The 23,801-nt window shown below is 38.6% G+C and overlaps 3 protein-coding genes across 4 annotated transcripts; 2 read left to right on the top strand and 1 right to left on the bottom strand.

The window, feature by feature from the left end:
• Positions 1-878: 878 nt before the first annotated feature.
• On the top strand, positions 879-2,821 carry ucn3l (urocortin 3, like). The gene is made up of 2 exons (XM_030150354.1): positions 879-1,115; positions 1,518-2,821. The coding sequence occupies exon 2, from the start codon at positions 1,528-1,530 to the stop codon at positions 1,972-1,974; it is 447 nt and encodes a 148-aa protein (XP_030006214.1). The 5' UTR covers positions 879-1,115; positions 1,518-1,527; the 3' UTR covers positions 1,975-2,821.
• Positions 2,822-5,177: 2,356 nt separating this feature from the next.
• copg2 (COPI coat complex subunit gamma 2) lies at positions 5,178-14,942 on the top strand. The gene is made up of 24 exons (XM_030150322.1): positions 5,178-5,320; positions 5,891-5,943; positions 6,354-6,434; positions 6,530-6,601; positions 6,730-6,809; positions 6,959-7,034; positions 7,167-7,259; positions 7,399-7,485; positions 7,689-7,846; positions 7,984-8,117; positions 8,269-8,336; positions 8,847-9,035; positions 9,463-9,558; positions 9,778-10,021; positions 10,214-10,289; positions 10,662-10,765; positions 10,846-10,971; positions 11,070-11,138; positions 11,247-11,428; positions 12,288-12,417; positions 13,553-13,650; positions 13,759-13,897; positions 14,273-14,371; positions 14,546-14,942. The coding sequence occupies exons 1-24, from the start codon at positions 5,284-5,286 to the stop codon at positions 14,674-14,676; spliced, it is 2,622 nt and encodes an 873-aa protein (XP_030006182.1). The 5' UTR covers positions 5,178-5,283; the 3' UTR covers positions 14,677-14,942.
• A 123-nt stretch (positions 14,943-15,065) lies between these two features.
• mest (mesoderm specific transcript) lies at positions 15,066-23,302 on the bottom strand. 2 transcript variants are annotated; one of them, XM_030150344.1, is made up of 12 exons: positions 23,088-23,302; positions 22,596-22,864; positions 21,157-21,236; positions 20,995-21,072; positions 20,760-20,896; positions 20,567-20,625; positions 19,710-19,750; positions 19,485-19,555; positions 19,295-19,396; positions 19,122-19,198; positions 17,917-17,980; positions 15,066-15,600 (listed from the first exon to the last, which is right to left on the bottom strand). In XM_030150344.1, the coding sequence occupies exons 2-12, from the start codon at positions 22,747-22,749 to the stop codon at positions 15,483-15,485; spliced, it is 981 nt and encodes a 326-aa protein (XP_030006204.1). In that variant the 5' UTR covers positions 22,750-22,864; positions 23,088-23,302; the 3' UTR covers positions 15,066-15,482. The 2 variants fall into 2 exon arrangements, with proteins under 2 accessions (XP_030006204.1, XP_030006203.1); XM_030150343.1 differs by having other exon boundaries at positions 22,596-22,785; positions 23,088-23,300.
• Between the last annotated feature and the right edge of the window lie 499 nt (positions 23,303-23,801).

Here is a 23,801-nt window from a genome sequence, read left to right as displayed (position 1 = left end):
ACTGTGGCAAAATTATCATTATCTATAATACTTAGCATTGAGTTATCATGGTTTACATTAACAACTACTGAAGTATTAACTTGTGCAAAACATGTATTTTCTTAAGTTATGTGCTGATGTTTACATTGCTTTTTATTGTTGGTCTTTCTACACCTTCCATGTTTGGTTAACAACTACAGATCAGTTATCATAGTTATGAGTTACCGTTACTTGACAACCACTGACTGTAAACCGTTGTGATTAACCACTGGTATAATTATTAAAAGAGAGCCTTATATGTGGTACAAAAAGTTAGAAATTATTTAATTACTGCCAATCACTATGATGTTTTTTTCCCCCATATTATGGGAAATAACGTCATAAGATATACTGATTTGTATTCAGGACCAGGGACAGCTCCTTGGTCCTCAAAGCAACTCTTTCAATAAAATATGTTAAATATGTATTGGTCTATTCAGGACCAAGGAACTGTCCCTGGTTCTGAATGGGAGCTGTCCATGGTGCTGGTCTGTCTGTCTGCCCGGTTTGCGCAAAAAGTACTGCAAATATTTTCATAAAACTTGTTGGGAAGGGATGGCAATATTAGAAAATGTAGGCTCCTCCCCTTGGTGTGGATTTCGCCAAAATGACACGGATCAATCCTTGGTACGACCCTCATACTTATTAAAAAATACATGCTGAGGTTTTGTTTAAACCTGCTGACGGACAGTCAGACAAACAAACGCGCCTTATTACGCAAAATAAAAAAACAAAAAGTCTGATGAATGGTCGTGATGTCTTGTGCTCACCGACAGGAGGTCACATTTACCAACTTTTTTTTTCAATACATCATCGCATCATAGCCAATGGGACAATTCACAGCCAAGCGAAATGTCAACGGGTGACGTTATTGCTGGCGTAGGGCTGCAGTTTCATGGATCTACTAAATGAATGCAGTGGGAATGGACGTGTAAAGCATACTGCTGGTCAGACAGTGCGCACTGACCTCCGCACACTTTACTTTATCAGGAATTCTTATCAAAGATTCACCTCGGAGGAGTTCTATCTGTTCTTTTCGCGGTTATACTTGTTTATTGTCTTCTCTAACAATATTCTTAAACAATAGGACAAGAGTGGTAAGTTGACCAAATTCATGCTTATATGTTATACTATTGTCTTATGATACAAACTAAAGACGTTCAACTCTGAAATGTATTAGGTTACAATGATTTATATGCCTCTTTAATTTTAAAACAAGGATCCTAAATCCAATTTTTAAGAAGAATATTTCGGTTCTGCTTGTTTTATTTTATTTTATTTTATTTTCCTCAGTAAAATATAAAATGCTCATCACATCTACACTTCAGTTTCACAAAGTTATTTCACTTGCTGATATGTAGGCTATTTTGAAAGAGCGTAAAAAAGAAAAAGCTTGTATGAATGTTTTTTAAGACTTGGCTCTGAAAATGAGTGATCGGTATGAGCATTGCCCCCCTTCCTTCCTTCCTCCCTGTTCTGTTCACCTGTGCTGCTCCCAGAGGACACAGCATGCTGTCGTCCCTGAAGACCCTGCTGCTGCTCTCGGTCCTGTGTACACCGACCTCCAGCCTGTGCCTCCGCCTCTACCAGTCCGACGTCCTCTGTGACAGTCCAGTGGCCATCGGGGTCCCGAACGACGAGGATGAGCCGGGCAACTCCCCTGTGGACGGGTGGGGGTCTCTCCTGCAGTCCGCGGGGTATCACGCCTCAGTGGAGTCCAGCCGAGAAAAAAGGACTTCAAGTCCCGCAAACTACCGGTTCGTGAGCCAGACGAAGCTCAGAGGCCAAATGCTCCGTAACAGCAGCAAGGGAGACCGGAGGAGCAGGCTGACCCTGTCCCTGGACGTCCCGACCAACATCATGAACGTCCTGTTTGACGTGGCAAAAGCCAAGAACCTGCGCGCAAAGGCGGCGGAGAACGCGCGGCTCCTGGCGCAGATCGGACGCAGAAAGTGAACATGGACAACTTTAATTTAACAGACAGCCATGACCAGTGTTGGCCTCGTTTCTCAAAATGTGTTGAATAATTTCTTATTCATTGTCAAAGTAATGATAAGATATTAGTTTATCTCCAGGTGGGGTTCGATATTTTGGCCATAGAAGTAGCATCTCTAATGCAGCAATGATTTATTTATTCTTGTAAAAGATCAGGGGAGTAAGTGTTGTGTTATTTTGTTCTGCTCCACGTCAAACCACAGGGAAAACTTATATTTGGCAAAATAAACTACTCTGCAGCTTATCATAGGGTTTACAACTAATGTATCCACTAAATAATCATAGCTCTTACAATATTCTTTTCCAGTTTGAATCTGAGAATGAATTGGCCTCTTATTTGACTCTGAAAACAGACATCCTTATCTGCAAAGTACTGCTTTCACTGAGCACAGGCTCATTTACTGTCTTTTTCCAGTAAATTAAAGTTTTATTTGGGTTATGTCGCCCAAGAGTCATCAAATTTTAATCTCGACCCAAACAAGAATCTCTAAGAGGTTGTGGTGAACACATCCTGAGCAAAAGAACAAATCCAATGTCTTGTTAATTTGTTATATAATCCAGTTTGTAATGTCATGAGGTTTCTATGCCTCTTTGCTGCTTCATTCATTTGTGTTATTCTTCAGAAGTTCACATGAGAGCCTGAAACACTGAAATACTGATGGTGGCCAAAACACCACAACGAACACTGACATTAAAACACTGTACAAATCAACATCATGACAGTAAAATGCAAATGCATGGGAATGTATGTGTTCTTCAGATATCTATTATTTTTATACTCAAAATAAAGGATTATTTTTTCTTCAAATGAAGCAGATGTAACCAATTACATTTGCCTGTTTGTGCAGCAATGAGATCTACACAATATTCCTAAAATGGCTTATCATTTCTTTGTTATTACTAAATACAATACCAGGGCCTGACCTATGCATTCAGTAGGACTCCAGATTAATTTTGCCTTACACTGATATATTGGTAGCACTGTATTTGACAACTGCAGTCCAGTTCAATCTGAATGGCAGTTCATTTAGTCATCGAGAATGTTTCTCATAGTTTATCCATTGAAGAGAATGGATAACTCTTAAAGTGTAAAATGTCCCATTTTTATATATCTGTCCCAATTCTTAAATAAAAAAGTTACAAATTAAATGAAATTAAATGCATCATTTTCAAAATAAAAACATCAGCAAACAAATTACTTTTTGATACCATATTTCTTTGCTTTAAAATATTTATGTCTGATACAAAGTGTGTAATATTAATTTTACTAATTGTTGCTTATTCTAGTTGTATATGTTTATTCTCTTAAAGTACAGACTTTTGCAGGTGTCATCATACAGTGCAAATGCCCCAGATGGAATTACAAAGAACAGTGTTGACATCCTGTGGCTGTTTGGGATAAATACACAAAGGCTGTCACTCAGCTCCTTTTACTGAGTGATTGTAACCATTAATAATTCAAATCAGGCTCATTTTTAGGCTTATGTTAAACTAGATGGATTTTATTACATTCCCACAAACGCCTTTTGATTATATATAAGTAACAATAGCCTATGATTTTTTTAGCTTTACCCATAGACATGTGGGCTTGATTATTCTCCTGTCTCCTTTGGTGGATTTTGTAGCTCCTTTAAATGTGCATGATGACCTGTTCACATAAATAACACATGAATCAATCTGAATTAACCCATAAAGACCCAGTGCTATGTCTGTAGTAGTTCCCAAATACATTTTTATCTATATTCAATATTTCTTAACTGATTCATTACCATTTATTATGATATTATCCCGTTAATTTTGTGTTTTCTAAGTGATAATCCTCAATCTAACTCACTGATTATGTAGATGTTCATAAAGGCTCAGTGTAAATTCAAAGGTTATTATATCAAAACAGAGAAAACTGGAGAAAAAGGACATTTTTCTTTAAAATTCATCATTAACTGAACATAAACCGAGTGTCCATCCACTGCCATTGATCCAACTCCATGGGCTTTACTGGTGAATCAATGTTGTAGAAGATGACTGTGTTTCCACTACAGAGCCTTTGATTGTCCATATGAAAAGATGACAAACTGCACTTTACACCAATTATTTACAAGTATTGATAGGATTAGTGGATCAACAATATTTAAGTATTTTAGATCAGTAATGATTTTGGTTGCCAGTGTATGTTTGGGTCTTTATGGGTTCATGGAAAAATCTCCACCAGGGACTCTGTGCATCTTCATCATTCATTCATTGGATGTTATATATATATATGACTAAATGCTAGAGTATGCTAGTTTAAAACAGTTTAAATCCATTTGACAGCAAGACCATGTTTGATATAATTACATTTCCCACAAGTCATCTGCTTCTTTCATGTTTTATTGGGGACAAAAGAACCCAATAAAAACAGAAGAGGAATTTTATTTTGTTTCACAAAGTTTCATGGTCTATTTTAACAGATTTTATCAATTTGTCATACCTAAAATGTTTTTATGCCTTCTGTCTACTTCAATACCCACTAAGATAATCTCAAAACAAAAATATGTGGGATTTATTTTGATTGTAAACAACATTTTGACCAGAAATCCTGCTGAAAAACTCATGAACTGTCAACCACAAGGCTGTTAGAAGGTATATTTTAGAACATTTGACTTCCCAACAAAAGACAAGACAACACAGAGAGCGCAGAAGAGTAACTTGTGCCTTTATATGTGTAGACTGAACATGGGTAAATGAGAAAAAGTTGATCTTTAGCACAAAACAAAGCAAAATGCCTGAGAGCCGGTTACATTCTATTTTATTTTTATCTGTCACTTGGTTGCTAAAATAAATAAAAAATTTTCCACTATAATGGATATTGAAATGCCATAAATTTGTGCATAATAACTGACAGAAATCCAGGGAAGGAAGTATATGATGTTTGAAATGTCCTGGTGGAGGAAATCCAGACCAAACTCAGGCAACTGTTCCTTCCAATTATCATGAAACATAGACTCATGAATGTATATGCTCTAATATAATAAGAATTAAAGTGTCCTGTGAAAATATCCATGGTAATATTTTGAACATTCAATGATCCATTGAAATTTTTTTTCGCAGCATGATACAGAGAATCAACAGCGCCCTCTATCGGTATTAACGTGGCATCAGCTGACGTCATTCCGTCGACGTGGACGTCTCAACAGGAAGTGAATTTTCACTTTGGCTACGTGGAAGTAGCTTTGCTTTTGACCGAGGCTGAGAGCATCATTTGCCCTCATCCGTCAGCTCCATTCCGACATAATGATTAAAAAATTTGACAAGAAGGACGAGGAATCCGGTAAGAAGGAATAGATACTGTTGCAAAAACTGACCTTGCTTTAAAAATACGGAGTCTTTAGTGACAAAATGTAGCTGTTAGTCGTTCCAGGAGCTAACGCTACACTAGGCTATGCTAACTAAGGAGCTAAAGCTAAAGGTGCTGTCAGGCTAAAATGAGATACAAGTTCAGTGTGCACATTACATTCATTTAGCAAACATTTATGTGTTGAAATTGCGTTATCTTATCTTTTACTATTGCAGCGTTGTTGTTCACTGACACGTACCGGTTAGGTAGCTAGTTATGCCTAGCCACTAGCTGGGTGCACTAGCATTCGTTGTCAAAGTGTTAAAGGTTGTTTGTTTTAATGGTGTGGTTTTAACTCTTAATTTCTGCCCCATTCAATCATAAGAAAACGTTGAGTAAATATAGCAGTGCTTAAAGTCAATGATGACCTCTGTTTAAGCCTACTTATGTTAATGTTTGTATTGGGGTATTAAGTATATATTGAACAGGTGTCTATCTATTTGTGTGTATCTATTTGTTTTAAATATGTTTTACAGTAATAACCCGCATGTTTTTCTAAATCAGGAAGTGGGTCCAACCCTTTCCAGCACCTGGAGAAGAGTGCAGTGTTGCAGGAGGTAAAATCTGCCCCTGTGTACATACAGCTTTGGAAATAATTATTTAGACCATTTGTGATCTTTCCATACAAATTTTGTTTCTAGGTTTCAGCATCAGATGCTCTTAATATAGAGGTTATGTGATGTTGGGAAAAACTGTTTTGTGTCATCATTATTTTAAATGCAGCTTAGATCTTTATTGTATTTGTTAAGCAACTATTTTTATGTGCCCTCTGCTAGATTTTTTGATTCACTGTTTAACATAAGGGCAAATGATGTAGAATGAAAGAATGACAAACATTGACTTTTCTCTACATTGACAGTGGTTGAGTAGTTCTTTCCAAAGCTGTACTTGTTAATATGCAGTAAATAAGTAAAGCCAACAGGATTCTGACCACAAATATAATGAAGGTGCCACTCTTTGCTCTCAGGCACGCATCTTTAATGAGACCCCCATCAACCCAAGAAGATGTCTTCACATTCTGACCAAGATTATCTACCTCCTTAACCAGGTGAAATGCTCATCAAAGCATAACACTCTATATTGGAATTTGTAGAGACTATGTTTGTCATCTTAACTCTGTAACACTTTGTGACTTTCATTAAGGGGGAGCATTTTGGCACCACAGAGGCAACCGAGGCCTTCTTTGCAATGACCAGACTCTTTCAATCCAATGATGTAAGAAAACATTAATTCTTTCATTCTGTCTTATAAAGGTGTTTAAGATCCAGCAGCACAACTTAATTTCTATCTGTAGGGAAGAATTATGTATGCATGAAATTTAAACTTAACCATCTTCTCCTTAGCAAACTCTGAGGAGGATGTGCTACCTGACCATCAAAGAGATGGCCAACATCTCTGAGGATGTTATCATCGTCACCAGCAGGTTTGTTCTTTGTTGCAAACAGTTTGTCCTACAGTTTGTTTACTTGTTGAAGTTTAAACATAGTCTGGTTGTAAATTATTTTTTATTAAACACTTCTCTGAACAATGAACACTGACATATGATGACTCTTATTTTTGCTCACTAACCAGCCTGACCAAAGACATGACTGGGAAAGAAGATGTGTACCGAGGACCTGCTATCAGAGCCCTCTGCAGGATCACAGATGTGAGGCTTGCTCTCTTTACTTGGCTTTTTCCTCTCTCCTTCATCAGCCTGTAGTGACTTATAGAATGCATCCCTTATATTCTCAAGTTTAACTTAATAGTTTGTATTTGAAATATCCCGTTTTTCCCACAGACCACCATGCTGCAAGCAATTGAGAGGTACATGAAACAGGCTATCGTTGATAAGGTGCCGAGTGTGTCCAGTTCAGCCCTGGTCTCATCACTGGTAAGAAATGACATGTTGCCACAGAAGTGTTATTAGTTTGGGTTTGGTTTTAATTTTCTGATTATTAAATGTGTATTTTTGTGTGACTGGATATAATGTCTTGTTGCTTGTAGGTTATAACTACTTTGTGTGTTTTCAGCATATGGTGAAAATGAGCTATGATGTGGTGAAGCGTTGGGTGAATGAAGCTCAGGAAGCAGCCTCCAGTGACAACATTATGGTCCAGGTAGGTGTCACATGCACAACCAAAGATGTGGGAATAGAATTTATTTTTTTGGATCCACTAATTATTTAAACAGAGGGATTTCTCCTCTGGATCTGTGTAGACATCTAGCAAGTTCATAGTTCATTCAATTGAATTCTGAGTTTAGATTGAAGTGGCATGTCTAAAAACTGTTTATGATAACAACGTTGTGTGTTTTCCCCTAGTACCATGCCCTGGGCCTGTTGTATCATCTTAGGAAGAATGACCGTCTCGCTGTGACCAAGATGCTCAACAAGTTCACCAAGTCCGGTCTTAAGTCTCCATTTGCGTACTGTATGCTCATCCGTATTGCCAGTAAACTGTTGGACGAAACAGAGGGAGGGTGAGTAAACCAGCAGTAAATAAATGCACATAATCAATGTTAGTATTTACAATAATATATGAAAGACCTTAAACCTAGATGGGTTTGTCTTCATTTGTTGAATGGATTTTAAGCAAATATTCTGTCTGTGTTAACAGTCATGACAGCCCCCTGTTTGACTTCATTGAGAGCTGTCTGAGGAACAAGAATGAGATGGTGGTGTATGAGGCTGCCTCTGCTATTGTCCATATGCCCAACTGTACTGCTAGGGAGCTGGCTCCTGCTGTGTCTGGTCAGTACTTTAATTTTTTAACTTGACAAATATAAGAAATAAAGTAAAGTAATTTCTAGTTAGTTAATTAATACATTGGCATACACAAAAAGCCATCCTGACAGTTATATATAGCTTCTGATTTTCCTTAACAATGTTTGTCTTCCTGCAGTCCTGCAGCTCTTCTGCAGTTCTCCCAAAGCAGCTTTGAGATATGCAGCTGTCAGGACCCTCAACAAGGTACAGTTGTACTCTCCATGCTTTTTCTGCATGGCTTTGTGAACTAGTAACTGGGAAGCACTGATACATTGGCCAGACTTTGGTACCAGCTGATATGTGCTGATATTAGCCAATATTGGTATTGGAATATAAGATGTCTTGCCATCGATGTCAGTGACAGGGGCCATATTGTGTTAAAGTTTTGTTTTTGTTTTTTTTTAATTTATCTGTTTCAAACTGGGTTTATTCAAAGATAATGTCATGTAGGGCTAAAAGACTGGCAATAGTACTATCATCACATATATAATGAAGATTTCTTTGTTAAGGGGGGATAAATAACAACAAAAACTAAATAAAGTAAGAATATAACATCAGCATTGACTGGTAGCCAAAATGTCATTTTAAGTTCTGTATTGGCTAGGAATTTAAACGCACCTAAAGTGTTTACATACAATTTGTGTGTATTTTCTTTTCATGAATGAGCCATATTAAGATTTTTGTGGCTAAAGCATTACTCTGTTTGTCCACCAGGTGGCTATGAAGCACCCATCAGCCGTGACTGCCTGTAACCTGGACCTGGAAAATCTGATCACTGACTCCAACCGTAGTATCGCCACTCTGGCCATCACCACTCTGCTGAAGACCGGCAGCGAGAGCAGCGTGGACCGACTCATGAAGCAGATCTCTTCATTTGTCTCTGAGATCTCAGATGAGTTCAAGGTCAGGGATTGAGTTTTATCCTTTATTTTATAAACTAAATCCATGAGTAAATCCACACACAAAAGGGATTAAAGTGGTAAAGTTAGGAGAGGAATTTCAGTGTATCCTGCAAAATTGTCCTTGTAATTTGGATTCTGTACCTTAGCCAAGCCTGTTTATCCTAAACTTTAAGAATGAGTACATATCTTTCAGAGACATTTTATATCACTATATATATTTTATATCAAAACAAACCTGTTGATGACCTAGTGGCGACATAACACTGCACTTTCTGAAAGCCAAAATGTGGGATGGATTTTTATCATACAGGATTTCAGATTCACAAGTGATTATTTTCTGATATGAGATTTACTGCTTTGTCCCCTTTTTAATCCTGTTATTTCTGTTCTATTTTCTGTTGTCCTGAAATGGTTTATATTCCATCCAGGTGGTTGTGGTGCAGGCCATCAGTGCTCTTTGTCAAAAGTATCCCAGGAAGCACAGCGTCATGATGAATTTCCTGTCCAACATGCTCAGAGATGATGTAAGTTGATCACCAACAGGCTTCGAACTATTGCTTCCACTTTTGTCTAGAACTGTTACAGATGTTCTGCAAAGGATTATTAGATAATACAATCATATAGTCGTATGCAATTACTGTAATGTCTGTGTGTGTGTACAGATCGTTTATGTATCTGCTCTGCTCTGTTCTGTACAGCGTTTTTGTTTAAGTGTAAGTGTGATGCTGTCCTTGTATCTGCAGGGCGGTTTTGAGTACAAGCGAGCCATCGTGGACTGCATTATCAGCATCATTGAGGAAAACCCGGAGAGCAAAGAAACTGGTCTGGCCCACCTGTGTGAGTTCATCGAAGACTGTGAGCACACCGTGCTGGCCACTAAAATCCTACATTTACTGGGTAAAGAGGGCCCACGGACCCCTCAGCCCTCCAAGTATATCCGCTTCATCTTCAACCGTGTGGTGCTGGAGAGCGAAGCTGTTCGTGCAGGTAAGAGAGAGTGGCAGCATTATCTTTGAATCACTTGATTTTTAATTCATCCATTCAGTCTCAAGCTTTGATAATGTCATATCTTCACTGACCTGGTTTTCTCTAATGCCAAATATTTTATTCATGCTTTTTTTTTTTCATGATAAGTATCCCAAAAACCAGCTAAAACTGCCTTTTTTCTCCTGCTTTCAGCTGCAGTCAGCGCTTTGGCTAAATTTGGAGCTCAGAATGATGATCTACTGCCAAGTGTCCTGGTTCTCATGCAGAGGTAGTTATTTTCTAGTTTATTATTTACTGTCTGGTATACACATGCACTTTACTTCATGTGGAAAAATACAGAAAACACCTCAGATACACAAATCAGGGTGAAAAAGTCAAGTTGCCACCGGGTTTCACATCACTGTTGTGTGTTTTATACCATTTCTTAAGCAACGATGCATGTAGCAGGTTTGGTTTCACTTGTGGTCATCTATTTTTCTTGAGATCGCATTTCAGGGGTTTCCAATAGCATTCAGTACTGGATGATATGAGTGGAGAGAGCTGTTTATTATATAGTTTGGATATCTAAAATATATATGTATATCATGATACAGTTTGGGTTGCGGTAAATGGTATGATATGTGTTTCTGTGTTATTTCAGGTGTATGATGGACAGTGATGATGAGGTGCGTGACAGAGCTACCTTCTACATGAACGTGCTACAGCAGAAGCAGAAGGCCCTCAATGCTGCCTACATTTTCAATGGTAAGTTAAACTAACACACTGACCAGTTCAGTCACACATTAAAAATATGGCTGATGTTAATCTCTCATCCTGGTTGTCAGGTTTGTCTGTTTCCATCCCTGGCCTGGAGAAGTCCCTCCACCAGTACACTTTGGAGCCTTCAGAGAAACCCTTCGACATGAAGACCGTCCCTCTGGCCACCACTCCCATCACAGAACAGAAGACCGGTACAGTGACATAGCTATCTTTTTTTTTTTTTTGCTTCTCCTCAGTTTGAGACAACTTCATGGTCACTAATCAGGAGTATCTGTTTCTTAACTTGTAGAAATTGCTCCTGTTGCTACAAGCAAGCTCCCAGAAAAGCTTGCCCCTTCACGCCAAGACATTTATCAGGGTATGACTACACCCACTACCTGTCCTTGTATTTGCATCAAGACAAGCATGATATGAAGTCAGCACTGATTAGATGTGACCCTCCTGTCTGTACTGTTCCTTCTGACAGAACAACTGGCATCCATCCCCGAGTTCCAGGGGCTCGGCCCGCTCTTCAAGTCTTCTGAGCCGGTGCAGCTGACAGAGGCAGAAACAGAATACGTGGTCCGCTGCGTCAAACACACCTTCGCCAGGCACATGGTGTTCCAATTCGACTGTACCAACACTCTGAATGACCAACTCCTGCAGAAGGTACTGGCGCAGACCACATTTTTTTTCACATTTTAAGTTATGACCATTTTTAGTTTTTATTTCAGACTATATTTTGTAACATTTCTTTTTTTTTTTTACCTTTTTTACATTAAATAATTGCCTTGTTTGGAAATGGGATGATGTAAGAATTTTTCACATGTATTTTTTTAATGGAATGGCCTTTGCAGTGTGTTTTTTTTTTTTTTTTTTTTTAAGTAAAGCTGTGAATCTTTTGTCCCCTACAGAGGACAAAAATGCATTGCTGGGTCTCAGGAGGATATAACACATTTAAAACAATGCAAGTTGAACAAAAAAGGGCTGTAACAAAGATAGAAATAAAATACATATATTTTGGTAAAACTGTAAAAATAAGAATTAAAATATACCAAAACTGATAAAAACAGATATAAATGCATAGGATAAAAACATCTAAAACACAACTGGCAGATAAAATAAAAAACCAGTGCAAATAAGTTTGTCTTTAAAAGGGATTTCAAGTGCTCAGTAGACTGCACATGTAATTTGTTGGGGCAAAGGGTTCCAGAGCCTCAGACCTGCCACAGAAAAGGCGCCTTTAATCTTTAGACGGCTTCTTGGTACGTCTAATGTCAGGTGATTCCTAGCTGGAGTGCCTACAGTTAAATGCTCTGAAAGATATGTGGGTGCAGAAACCATTCAGGCACAAAAAACATACTGTAAAATCTCCAACTGGATCCTGTAAGTGACAGGAAGTCAGCACGGGGGTGATGTGCCGCCGCGTTTTGGTCCATCTGCAGCCAGTGTGACGACTGATCCAACCTGTAGTACAAAACACATGAATAATTCCAATGTGAATGTAATCTGTGCTTTTTCTTGTCAGGTGGTAGTACAGATGGAGCCATCGGAGGCGTACGAGGTGATACACTACATCCCCGCCCCCAGCCTCCCCTACAGTCAGCCCGGTTCCTGCTACACTCTGGTCCGCCTGCCTGACGATGACCCCACTGCCGGTAGGTTCACTGGACTCACTGGGTGAACTGGTGTTGGACGGTCAGAGAGTCTGCTGAGGAGGAGGGTGATGATATCAGTGCTCTGAGAATAGATACTCAGTGGAGATGAGAGCCAAAGCGTGAAGAAAAACTATATATATGGTGAAGATTTACATGAAGAATAAGAAGATATAGGATTAAAACTATACTGTATGATGTGGCATTTTTAAACTTTTCTTTTTAATCTTAAAATGCCCCTAATAAACGTGTGTCAAACTAATATGTAAAAGAAAGCCACCGGGTTTTGGAACTCAAAAATGTTTAATTCTCATATATTTCTGATAAAAATCTGACCAATCATTTTTTTCAGTCCGAATAAAGTAAATGGCTGAGCCTCCTGTTTAGTCATCCATTACCGCCGTCCCACATCCAATATGGGTTCCTCTGAATCTGACATTTCACTCGTGCTGCTCCTCCTGTTAAGGGGTGGGAATGGATAGGACTCAAATACACAGGTGCTGAAGGGAAAAAAAACGGATTTCTTAACAGAAACAACAACCAAGGAGAACAAACAGCAAAACCTGATTGCAGCAGTCAGTCCAGTGAATGAAGGATGGAGATGAAGTCTGGGAGTCAGGTGTACTTGACTCCACAGACATGTCTGTGCAAAGCTCAGTTTTTATGACCATGCACACTACGCGTACATGTTGGTGTTGTCACGCAATGTATGACGATAAATGCATTGACTGTGACACCGCAAACATCCATGGATTGTGCAGAGTCCATGTGCTCACAGTACGGCACAGTATGCTGACTCTGTGGGAGAATTTATAGTAGGTGATGAGGTGCTGTGAACACATTTATCCACAGACCAGACCCTTAAATACAGGGTCTCCTAATGATAAAGGAAATGCAGCAGGTGGATGATGTGTCTAACTGTTGAGGGAGGGGTCCGCGGCCACACCAGAGCGGACCGCACCTCCGTTTTCCACCGCGTTAGGTGAGGAGGGGAGCATGAGAGCTCAGGCAGGGGGAAGCAGGTGGGCTGTTCCTGTTCAAATTCTTACTAAGTGCTGTGTGAAATGCCAGATTGGTAGGTATAGCTTTAAAGACCATGTACTTAAGATGTATTTAAACATAATCCTTCTCTCCCCAGTGTCTTGTACATTTAGTTGTACCATGAAGTACCTGGTGAGAGACTGCGATCCCAACACAGGAGAACCAGATGACGACGGTTATGACGACGAATATGTGGTATGTGATAATAGTTCATTTGGACACTACTGTATAAACTGTACAGTTTGTGTTTTCATCAGTGTGACTCTGTGTCTCTGACCTTTTTTGTGTCGTGCTCGTGTTAAGCTGGAGGATTTGGAGGTGACAGTCGCAGACCACATTCAGAAGGTTTTGAAACCAAACTTCGGGGCAGCATGGGAAGAAGTAGGAGATGAATTTGAGAAGGAAGAGACATTTGCACTTGCATCTGTGCGGACTCTAGACGGTAGGCATGTTAAAATAGTGATGCTTCACACTAAAAAAAAAGATTCATGATGAGACAAAGCAGAAAACATATCTATTTATAATATGTTGATTTGGAATGTACTAAAAACAGTTCACAGCAATGCAGCAAAATATGTTGCATTGTTTCCATAGCAATGGGACACCTGCTTTGGTTTGATCTGGGTTTCATTCTGTTGTTTTATCTCAGTCATATTTGCAGGAGTTTTCTCTCAGCAATGTTTGTCTGATTAAAATTTCAGCCTTGGGTTTTGTAACTTGGTGGATTTTTGCGAATACATCTATGTGATGTATTGGCTGCAAATGTAATAACAGATACCCAGTGTTAATGTGACTCATGTGTGGCTTTCATTTACAGAGGCGGTGGGTAACATCATCAGCTTTCTGGGAATGCAGCCATGCGAGCGCTCAGACAAAGTTCCCGAGAACAAGAACTCGCATGTCCTCTTCCTTGCTGGTGGGTGTCAGACCGGTGATGTTGTGTCTTGAGTTGTTAATTCAGATCATCTGTGTTGTTTAGTTTACATGTACACAGTTGAGTGATTTTGAGAACAGGACTGCAAGTACTTACACATTCGATGTGTAAAATTTGACTGTTTGACTACAGCTCGCCCTCCTTCTTTCCCCTCAGGTGTGTTTCGGGGAAGTCATGATGTGCTGGTTCGTGCACGCTTGGCGCTGGCTGATGGTGTCACTATGCAGGTAACGGTTCGCAGCAGTGAGGAGACAGTCGTCGATGTCATCCTGGCCTCTGTCGGCTAAACTTGGTCTTGCTTCGTGCCAACACATCCACGTTTCATGTCTGCACGGCAAACTGTTCACAATGTCACCTAGTACTTTTCCCACAGCTCTGGAAAAATGTATAATGATGTTGTGATTATGTTGAAACCATCCAACATAAATGTTTTATTACTTCTAATACATTAACTGAAGTTTCTTTTTACTTGCTGGTCCTCATGTCTCTCAGAAAGGATATTCTTATCTTTGATTTGTCAAATCTACAATAAATTCTGTCAAAGTAAAGTAGATTTCATTGTGTTCATTTTTTTTTTTTTTTTTTTTTTTTTTTACAAAACTAGTTTATTTGAAGAAAAGTTGACAATTAAGTTTTTCAAATGACATCAAGAAAAATGTAGAAAATCATATCAAAATTCATTCAGAATGCAGTTAATTGCACAGAACAGGCCTCAACAATCAACAGAAAATGGAGGGAATCAAAACAGCATTCCACAGCAGAAACACAAATTTAAACCACCTCTAAATAAAAACTCATTTGATTAGACCAGTCAATTGCATTAGCTCTACGTACAATCTAATAGTTTCTTTTTCAAATTTTATGTCCTCACTGGCAGTAATTAATATTTCAGTGTAGCTGGTAAATGAAGCCATCTAAAACTGCAGTAGAATTTTGCCTGGTTACAATCAATCACTAGTTAAGGTCTTCAAACCATGCGTGCATATTTGTAACTTTGGCAATTTTGCAACACTTTCAGAAAAGATATTGGAACATTTTGAGGTTTTGACTTCACTTCTAGACGTGGGCTTTTCATTTGGCGGATGATATCAGATCAGAAAGAATGAATAAAATTAAAATAAGCATTAAGGAAGCCGGTGGGATCTTCTAGCTGAGGGTAGTGACTGATGTGTTCATCCAACACTGTGATTGTGGACCTCTGCACCAGCTGCCTGCAGAAACAAAACACTGAGCTCAAGGGAAAGCACAAAGCACTACTGAATGAAAAACTGTTCAAAAGGTCAGATAGTTCAGAGATTGTGGATATTATGAACCAAAGTCTTTCTGTTAAGTACTAAAATACTTGAAATCTGTGGTTTTAAATGAAGCTGGACAGATCTGTTGTAGCTATATTTTCACACTAACTAGTATAAAACTTATACACTATTATCATCTTAGATTGTAAAACTGTCAGACAATTTTTTTGTGCACACATTTCAAGTTGACAATTGCTGCCTTTTGAACACCAAAATGAAGCCAGTATCAGAATGAAAGAACAGTTAAGTGGAGGACATGACTTCTCATACTGTACACAGGATGGAAGAGCCTCAGTGAAGAGGCTAAGGATGAGAGGAACCAACAAAAGAGATTCCAAATGAGTCAGAGTACATATACTCTGACGAGCAGAAAAGACAACATTCCATCCTTTTCTGTTCTATCTCTAATGTTCTATGTATTTGGGTGCTTCTATGAAACTGGTCCCCAAAAACAAGACGTGGGGGCTAGAAATTCAAACCAGACGTAGACTAATGTTATGAAGCAAGTTTGGAAGCACTTTTGGATCTGTTTTAAAAATAAATATTTACTGAGATAAAAGAGAAACTATTTTTCAGATAAAACATTTTTATAGTATTTTTATACAAACATCCGCATGTAAAAAAAGGACATGAAAATTACAGGCTACTGTTTCTTCAAGTATCTTTTTATTCCCAGGTACATTTTGGGAATTGAAGACAATATGCAAGGCAGAGGGTTTCACAAAAATGACTGTTGCAAAATCATTTGTGTGTTTAAATGGGCAGGTTCCATATGTAATGCGAGTGGACACAATGGGTTACACGTAAAACCTACAATGAGACTGCCAATTTATGAAAAACCTGCATGTCTCTATTAGAAAAACCACTAAAATCATCACATTTAACACAGTGTCTTTACAGCGGTACATAAGTTTTAAGTATATGTTTTCCAGATCAAATGCACTGACACTTAGGTAGTTTGTCCTGTCCTAAATATGGTCCTATTTTTGGCCCCAGTATTTTATTAAAAAAATCCTTAAATTTGGGATGGTTCAGAGCAAGAGTATAATTTTTTTCTGCATTTACCTAAGGAGATGTTTGAGCCCAGGCAAAGTAACTATAATTTAAGGGGAACTGAAATCTACAAGAAAATTAAGTGTAGAACAAACATAAAAAGCCAGTGTATCTCTGTCAGAGGGTACATCTGTGGAATAATCTGGAGCAAAATTTAAAAATGTCTTCTTCAATCTGTGCATTTAAAAGGATGTATAAATCCACTATAACAACATATAGAACATTATACAAGCATGCATAAAATAAGATATTATTGTAGTTAATTGGTTATCATGATAAGAAGATAGTATCATATTTATTGATCATTGTATTTGGAGTAAATATTTAAAGTGCATATAAATATTATAGTTTATATTAAAAACGGTTGATTATGCAAATCTGATTGTGTATGAGGTTACTAAAAAAAGTGTATATGAATGGTTTTTATGGATGTTTTGTGTTATTGTAAAAAATATACAGAGGAAAATGTGTGTTAAAGCAAAGGAAGCGGATCTAGTTTGATTATTAGTTTGTAAAAAGGGGGTGGGAGTCAATAAGTTATACTTCTTCCCACTCCTTTTTGAGCGCAAAAAAATTGTATTTATTTGTTTTGACCATGTTGTATGACTCTTTGTTATCTGATGATTCTATGTGCTCGAAATAAACTACTACTACTATTACTAAGGTCATCATTAGGTACATCCTGGGGGGGAAATATGTCTAAATTTCTCTTTTATTGTTGGGTCAAAAAAGCTGTCAAAGTGACCGGTACCAAAATGAACCCAGTTTCATAGAAGCACCCATTTACTAAGATGAAAAGTCACAATACTCTAAGAGTAAACCTCCTACACTGCATTAAATTAGACACACCTCACTAATGCCGTGTCTACACGTAGCTGGGTATCTGGAAAACTGATTTTTTTTTCATGCATTTTTCCTTTCATCCATAAACCAGTGTAGATCACTGAAAGTGATTATTTCTGAAAACTACGTCCAAAGCGAAGATTTTGGAAAACTCTTATGCTTATGGTGCTTATGGAAATATTCAGTTCTATAAATACCCAGCTACGTGTAAGTTTGACAACTATGTGTGGACAGCATCATGTTCCTTGAATGGATGAGGTGAATGCAAATCTGTCTGAAAGATGTATTACAGATAATCTGGACAGGGTTGTACCAACAGGACGCAGGGACACTTACTGGTAAAGACGGATGAACTGGGGGTGAGGGTTGACTGGGTCCAGGGGTCCGTAGATCATGTGCACTGAAAGGGGAGGAGGGATGAAAGGGGAAAGGAGGAAATGAGGATGAGAATGGAAGTCTGACATGTAGAAGAGCCTGACAGTTTGGTTTACATTTCTTCTGTTTCTGCAGATGTAATACTTTTTGATGCTTGTTAATGTTTTATTCCAGTATTGTATGAATGCAAAGAACTACATGATGCAAGCAGTTACAAGTTGAAGTTTATCCCAGAAAGACCAAAGCATTCACTAATGACCAAAGGCGTTTGCCGTTGATCCACTAATCCTATCAACACATGGAAATAATTCATGTAAAATGCAGTTTGTCATCTTTTCATGGTCATCAGATACGACCCATTTGGACATTCAGAGGCTCCGTAGTGAACATGAAACACCGTCATCTTCTACAACACTGATTCACAGATAAAACTCATGTGGTTTGACAAGTGACTGTGATTGTAACCACTTGTTTTTATGTTCAGTTAGTGATATATTCTGTTGAAAAACTCATTTTTTTCTCTAATAACCTTCTTTACTCTGAGCTTTTAAAAACATCTACATGATCAGAAAATTAAATACAGGAAGATACCTGATTTTAACTGAAAAATGTCAAACACAGAGGATAATATTATAATAAATGGGGGACAAGTCACTTGGGTAGGACAAAAAAAAAATCCTTTGGAAGTTTTAACAAAAATACTTGTGGGTCTTTAAGGGTTAAATAGGAGACCATCTCCACATGAACTTCTGCAATGACATTATATCCATGCCAGTACAAGATGTCATGGTCGTCTATTTAGTAGCTAATATATGCAGAATTTGACACATTTTATTAGGCATACACTCCTTTAATCATCAGTTTCCTCACTGAATGGCCTGAAACGACCCGTGCCCAATTCTGTTGGCTTCATTTCATGAGGTTTGTGTCAGTAGTACACTCATCCCTGCCCCCAACCCCCACCCCCACCCCTCCCCTCGAGCTTCAGATCACAGATGGACTCAGAGGCTGCTCCTAACGGTCTAAGCAGCTTAGCATCGGTGGCTTTCTGGCTGAGGCTGCAGCGTTAATACACCTTAAGGAAGTATGTGGCCGACACAAGCCGCCGCTCCTACTCTGATTTCTTAACACACACATCAAGACATCTGATGCAGATGTGCACTCACATGGAACGAAGGTAGAAGTGAGCGCGCCCACCCATCGATCTCTGTGCTGCAGTCTCTGGTTAATATACTGGAGAATACTGACAGAGGGAGAAGGGAAATTCAGTGGTGAGTAAGTAAAAAAACCAAATAGAATCACAGTGAAAAGGTTATTTGAGAAAAATAAAAATAACCACCTGTCCAAAACTAAGTTGCCATCATTGTAGCGTAAACCAGTCCACATGTCCCAGAACTCGGCGTCTGTGGGCTGCGTGTATGGACCAAACACTTCCCCAATTCTATGAGTCAAAACAAGAGCGTATGACGTGTAAATACGTTATGTGCAAGAGCACAGACCCGAGGATTACACTGTGTTGGACTGCTTACCCTTTTTGGAAGATTACGTAGTTTGTGAGACGTGTCAAAATTGGAGCAAGAATAGTTGAATCCTTGAGAAGCTTCAGTAGTAAAAAAGAAAAACAGATTATGCAAGCGGTAGCTACAGTAAATTCAAGTTCAGCCACACTGGCTTTGATGCTGTTTTTAAAATCTGTACATACAGTAACATCACATGAGCTGAGAGTTGGTGGCAAAGGAAAAAGAGTAACTCACTGTTTGCAGCAGCCGTGGGTAGTGTGTTTCAGGGAATAATCCTAATACAAAAAAATCTGTGCTGTAACTTTTGGAAAATGATCATGGTAACAATTTAATGATTAACTTTAGCTATCCAGTAAAACAGAGTAAAAAAAAAATAAAAAAAAAATATCAAGACAAGAAACAAACAAGCAATATTTTACATACAAGTGGTGCCAGGCACAACAAAACCCACCCCTCACACATATTGTAGCTTATTTTGGCATCGATTCAGCTGATGTCATCATGTCTATGCATGTGCTGATGTCAGTATATCAATATGTGGATAGTCTGAAGTAAATGGAAACAAAATGTATGTTTTTATAGACATTTGAAATTTTGCCCATTAGAAGTAAATGGGAGAAGAAAAAGCTTTTTAAAATTCATTAAAAAATTCGAACTTTAACCTTGTTTTCCCAAAATGTAATCAGATCTATTCTGGGTCACTGGCAATCTACAGTATAAACCTAATTTGGTATCAATTCAACCAATAGTTTTGCTGCTACAGTGTTAACAAAAAAGAAACCAAACCAAAAACAATAAATAATAATGTAATAAATATGTAAAAGGGGGAAATCTGTTTGAAATGTGCCAGTTGTTGAAGGTCTTTAAGATAATTGGATTAACAATATTTAAATGCTTTGTTAAGTGTGATCTGATGAGGCTTTACACTGTGATAGAATCGGTAACACAGTGAACTGCTTTCCTTTACATCATGACAGAATATAATAATAATAATAATAATAATAATAATAACAAGAAGCAGAAGAAGAACTCCATAAAGTACAGAAATGCTTCTATCTACATTGTGACCAAACAGGACAGACCTTCCGTACCTCCATTAGAAAGACACAAACTGTTAAAGGTCAGATGACCTGTGCGATTCTGGTCACTCCTGGTTAGGGAGAAGGAACAAAAGAAAAGACAAAAAGAGAAGAAATGATGGTCAGTGGTGAATAACTCATGTGTTTAAGGTAACTGACATCAACACACACACACACACACACAAACATATGCGCGTGCACACACCTGTAGAGCAGCTCCAGAGCTACAGTGTCTCCATAGTCATGGGAGATCAGGTTGACTCTCTGGTTGCTCAGACCCAGGTGGGCCACCAGGGCCTCCACAACACTGGCCTGCTCAAAGATCGAGTATCTGTGGGGGCGCTGGGATATTCAAGCATGGCAGAACATTATGAAACACTTATAGCTTTGTCTATAAGATGCAATGCTAGATGTATAAAGATACATTGTCTTATCCTGACCGGCTTGTCACTGAAGCCGAAACCCAGGAAGTCCAGTGCAATGACTCGGTGAAAACGCTGGATGAGCGGCTCCCAGATCTGTGAGCAAAACGACACATGAGCAGTTTGCAAAAAGATATGAAGTTCCACTGGTTAAAAAGTGAATAGAACAAGTATTGTTACCTTGTTCCAGTCATAGCTAGATGTGGGGAAGCCATGGAGTAGAATAACTACATCTGAACTCCCCAAAGCACCGTAGGAGTCTGGTAAGAAAATAGAAAAGGTGATGAACAACTGAAACTTACCGGACTCTAAAAACAACTACTGAACTACTGTAAAACCAGATCCTTTATCAAAGTAAATGTATATACCACATTGAAAATAGTCCACTCCAAGTGAAAGCCTGCTTTTAAAACTGTACTTAGACAAAGGTATTTAAAGCAAAATATATCTAAAAGACATGCAGTGATTGTTACACATGAATATTTTTGGATTCAATTCACTGACCAAAATATTTCCATTTCTAAATAAATGTATCAGATAGTGACATTTTCATATATATTTCCCGATGACATTTTCAAAACCTCTTGTAACATTCACATATTGAAACACTTACAGATTGATTAGCTTCAGTGCATGTTTGATTTTAAAAGATGCATGATGCAGTAGTTCAGTATGTGAAATATTTATATCCACCTGAGACCCGGGAGAGTCAAAGTTTTGGCTTTTTTACATTAAATAATTGCCTTGATTTGAAACAGCATGATGCAAGAGTTTTTTTTAGATATACTGAACATCAAAAGAAACTAATCACATATTCTATGTGAGGCCATTTCACACCATTTTGTTAAATCTGAAAACAAATTCTTTCTTGTTCTTGAAAACATTTAATTAACAAACAAAGTACAACAAACAACAAAACAGTGGATGAGTATCCAGAGGATAATGTAAAATATGACAAAGGGTGGTTCAACAAAGTTCACATTTAGCAACAAGCAACAGTATTAATCCACAGCAAGTCAAAGATTGACCAGATGGTCAGAAGGTGCACAGCCTGTGTTAGGGCTCAGGGAGGACAGACCCAGTACTGAGGACATTGGTCTGGACCATTTGGTCAATCTTTGATGTGCTGTGGATTAATAATGTTGTTTGTTGCTAAATGTGAACTTTGTTGAACTACCCTTTGTCATATTTTACATTATCCTCTGGATACTCATCCACTGTTTTGTTGTTTGTTGTACTTTGTTAATTAAATGTTTTTTAAAGAACAAGAAATAATTTGTTTTCATATTTAATAAAATGGTGTGAAATGGCATCACACAGAATATGTGATAAGTTTCTTTTGATGTCCAGTATACATTTTTATTGGAATGGCCTTTGCAGTGTTTTTTTTTTTTTTAAGTAAACCTGTGAAACTCTTGTTTCCTACAGACAACACAAATGTATTGCTGGCTCTCAAGAGGACATACATATGGAATACAAAATCATTTCTAATTATGATTAGTCACATGAAAATGAGAACATGTGTGTTTTCAACCCTGCAAAAACAACACAGCTGGAGGTGACCTCAGACCTGTACACATCTCAGTAGGGATGACTACCACTCCATCCACTGCTGTTACCTCTGTAGAAGACTTTCTTCCCTCTGAAGTGGAAGACCTCCCCGGCACTGTGCCACTTCTGCAGGGCAGGTGACAGCTGGGGGGGTGGGATGTGCAGGTACACGGCCACCAGGGGGATGCAGATCAAACCCACATGAATCCACCACTCTCTCATCTTGATCTCAGCGCAGAGGGAGTCCCATTCCTGCCTCTGACAGACACAGAAACAACGTCCACACGCAGAAGGACGGGATACTAAAGCCTCTGTTTGATTTTACAGGTAAGAAATCCTGTTTGTGTGACAGAAGAGGAGGGGGCTGTCAGTCAAACCCACACTATGTCATGCATAACAAGCAAACTGTGCAATTAAACCTGCAGAGGAAGCCCGTGTGGGCGAGCTGTCACCAAACATTACAGGAACTGAGCTAAAATGACAACGTCCACACGCCACTCCGCCTCTGCGCACAGTCTGGGATATGTTTATTTAATACTACAGCTAACTACAGTACTTACAGAAACGCTGCGACCTGTCACTAGCACACCTTCGCCCTGGGTTCAGCATCCATGTTGCAGAAATTCCTGCAGATCACAGAGGAAGTTCACTTTCACAGTCGATGAAGAAGAGGTCTCACTCGGCTACTTCTTCCGGGTTCCTCAAACAGGCGGATTTTGAAACATAAAGACACGGATTGGACGCTTTTGTCAACGCTGCGAGCTTCATTCAACTCTGATCCTATCACTGTGGATGCGAGTGTTGTGACCCGCCACTACCGCAACACAGAGTGAGTCATCTTACCAATAGGCAAGCTTCGTTGTCTAGTAGAGGAAGTTGAGCGCCCTCTATCGGTGTGGCTGTGCAGTAGCAGGGTGACTGTAATGGTCAAAAACCACCAGTAGTCACACGACATTTATAGACCACACTGTTAAATAATGACAAAAAGAACAGATGAATCATTTCTTCAAGTATTTTTTCGTGTTGAGTTTTTACATCATGCTGTTCTGGTTTGATTGTGGATGTTTTAAGAATAAATATTTCAATGAATTTCCTTCTCAGACAAACATGATTCAATAACTGGACTTAAAATCTTTGTCAATATGATCACAGCCCAAAGTTTTGAAAAGGAAAGTTTTTGGGTGCAGGAAGAGCCATCCACTCTTAGAAAGGATGTGTTAAAACTGACACAAAATGTGTTATATCTTTACACATTGATGGGTGACATTTGGGAT

This window comes from Sphaeramia orbicularis, chromosome 12 (assembly GCF_902148855.1).
Source record: "Sphaeramia orbicularis chromosome 12, fSphaOr1.1, whole genome shotgun sequence".
In the NCBI taxonomy this organism is placed as follows: Eukaryota; Metazoa; Chordata; class Actinopteri; order Kurtiformes; family Apogonidae; genus Sphaeramia; species Sphaeramia orbicularis.
The sequence above is the reverse complement of the archived record's forward strand: the minus strand, read 5'-3'. Positions and strand labels throughout refer to the sequence as shown.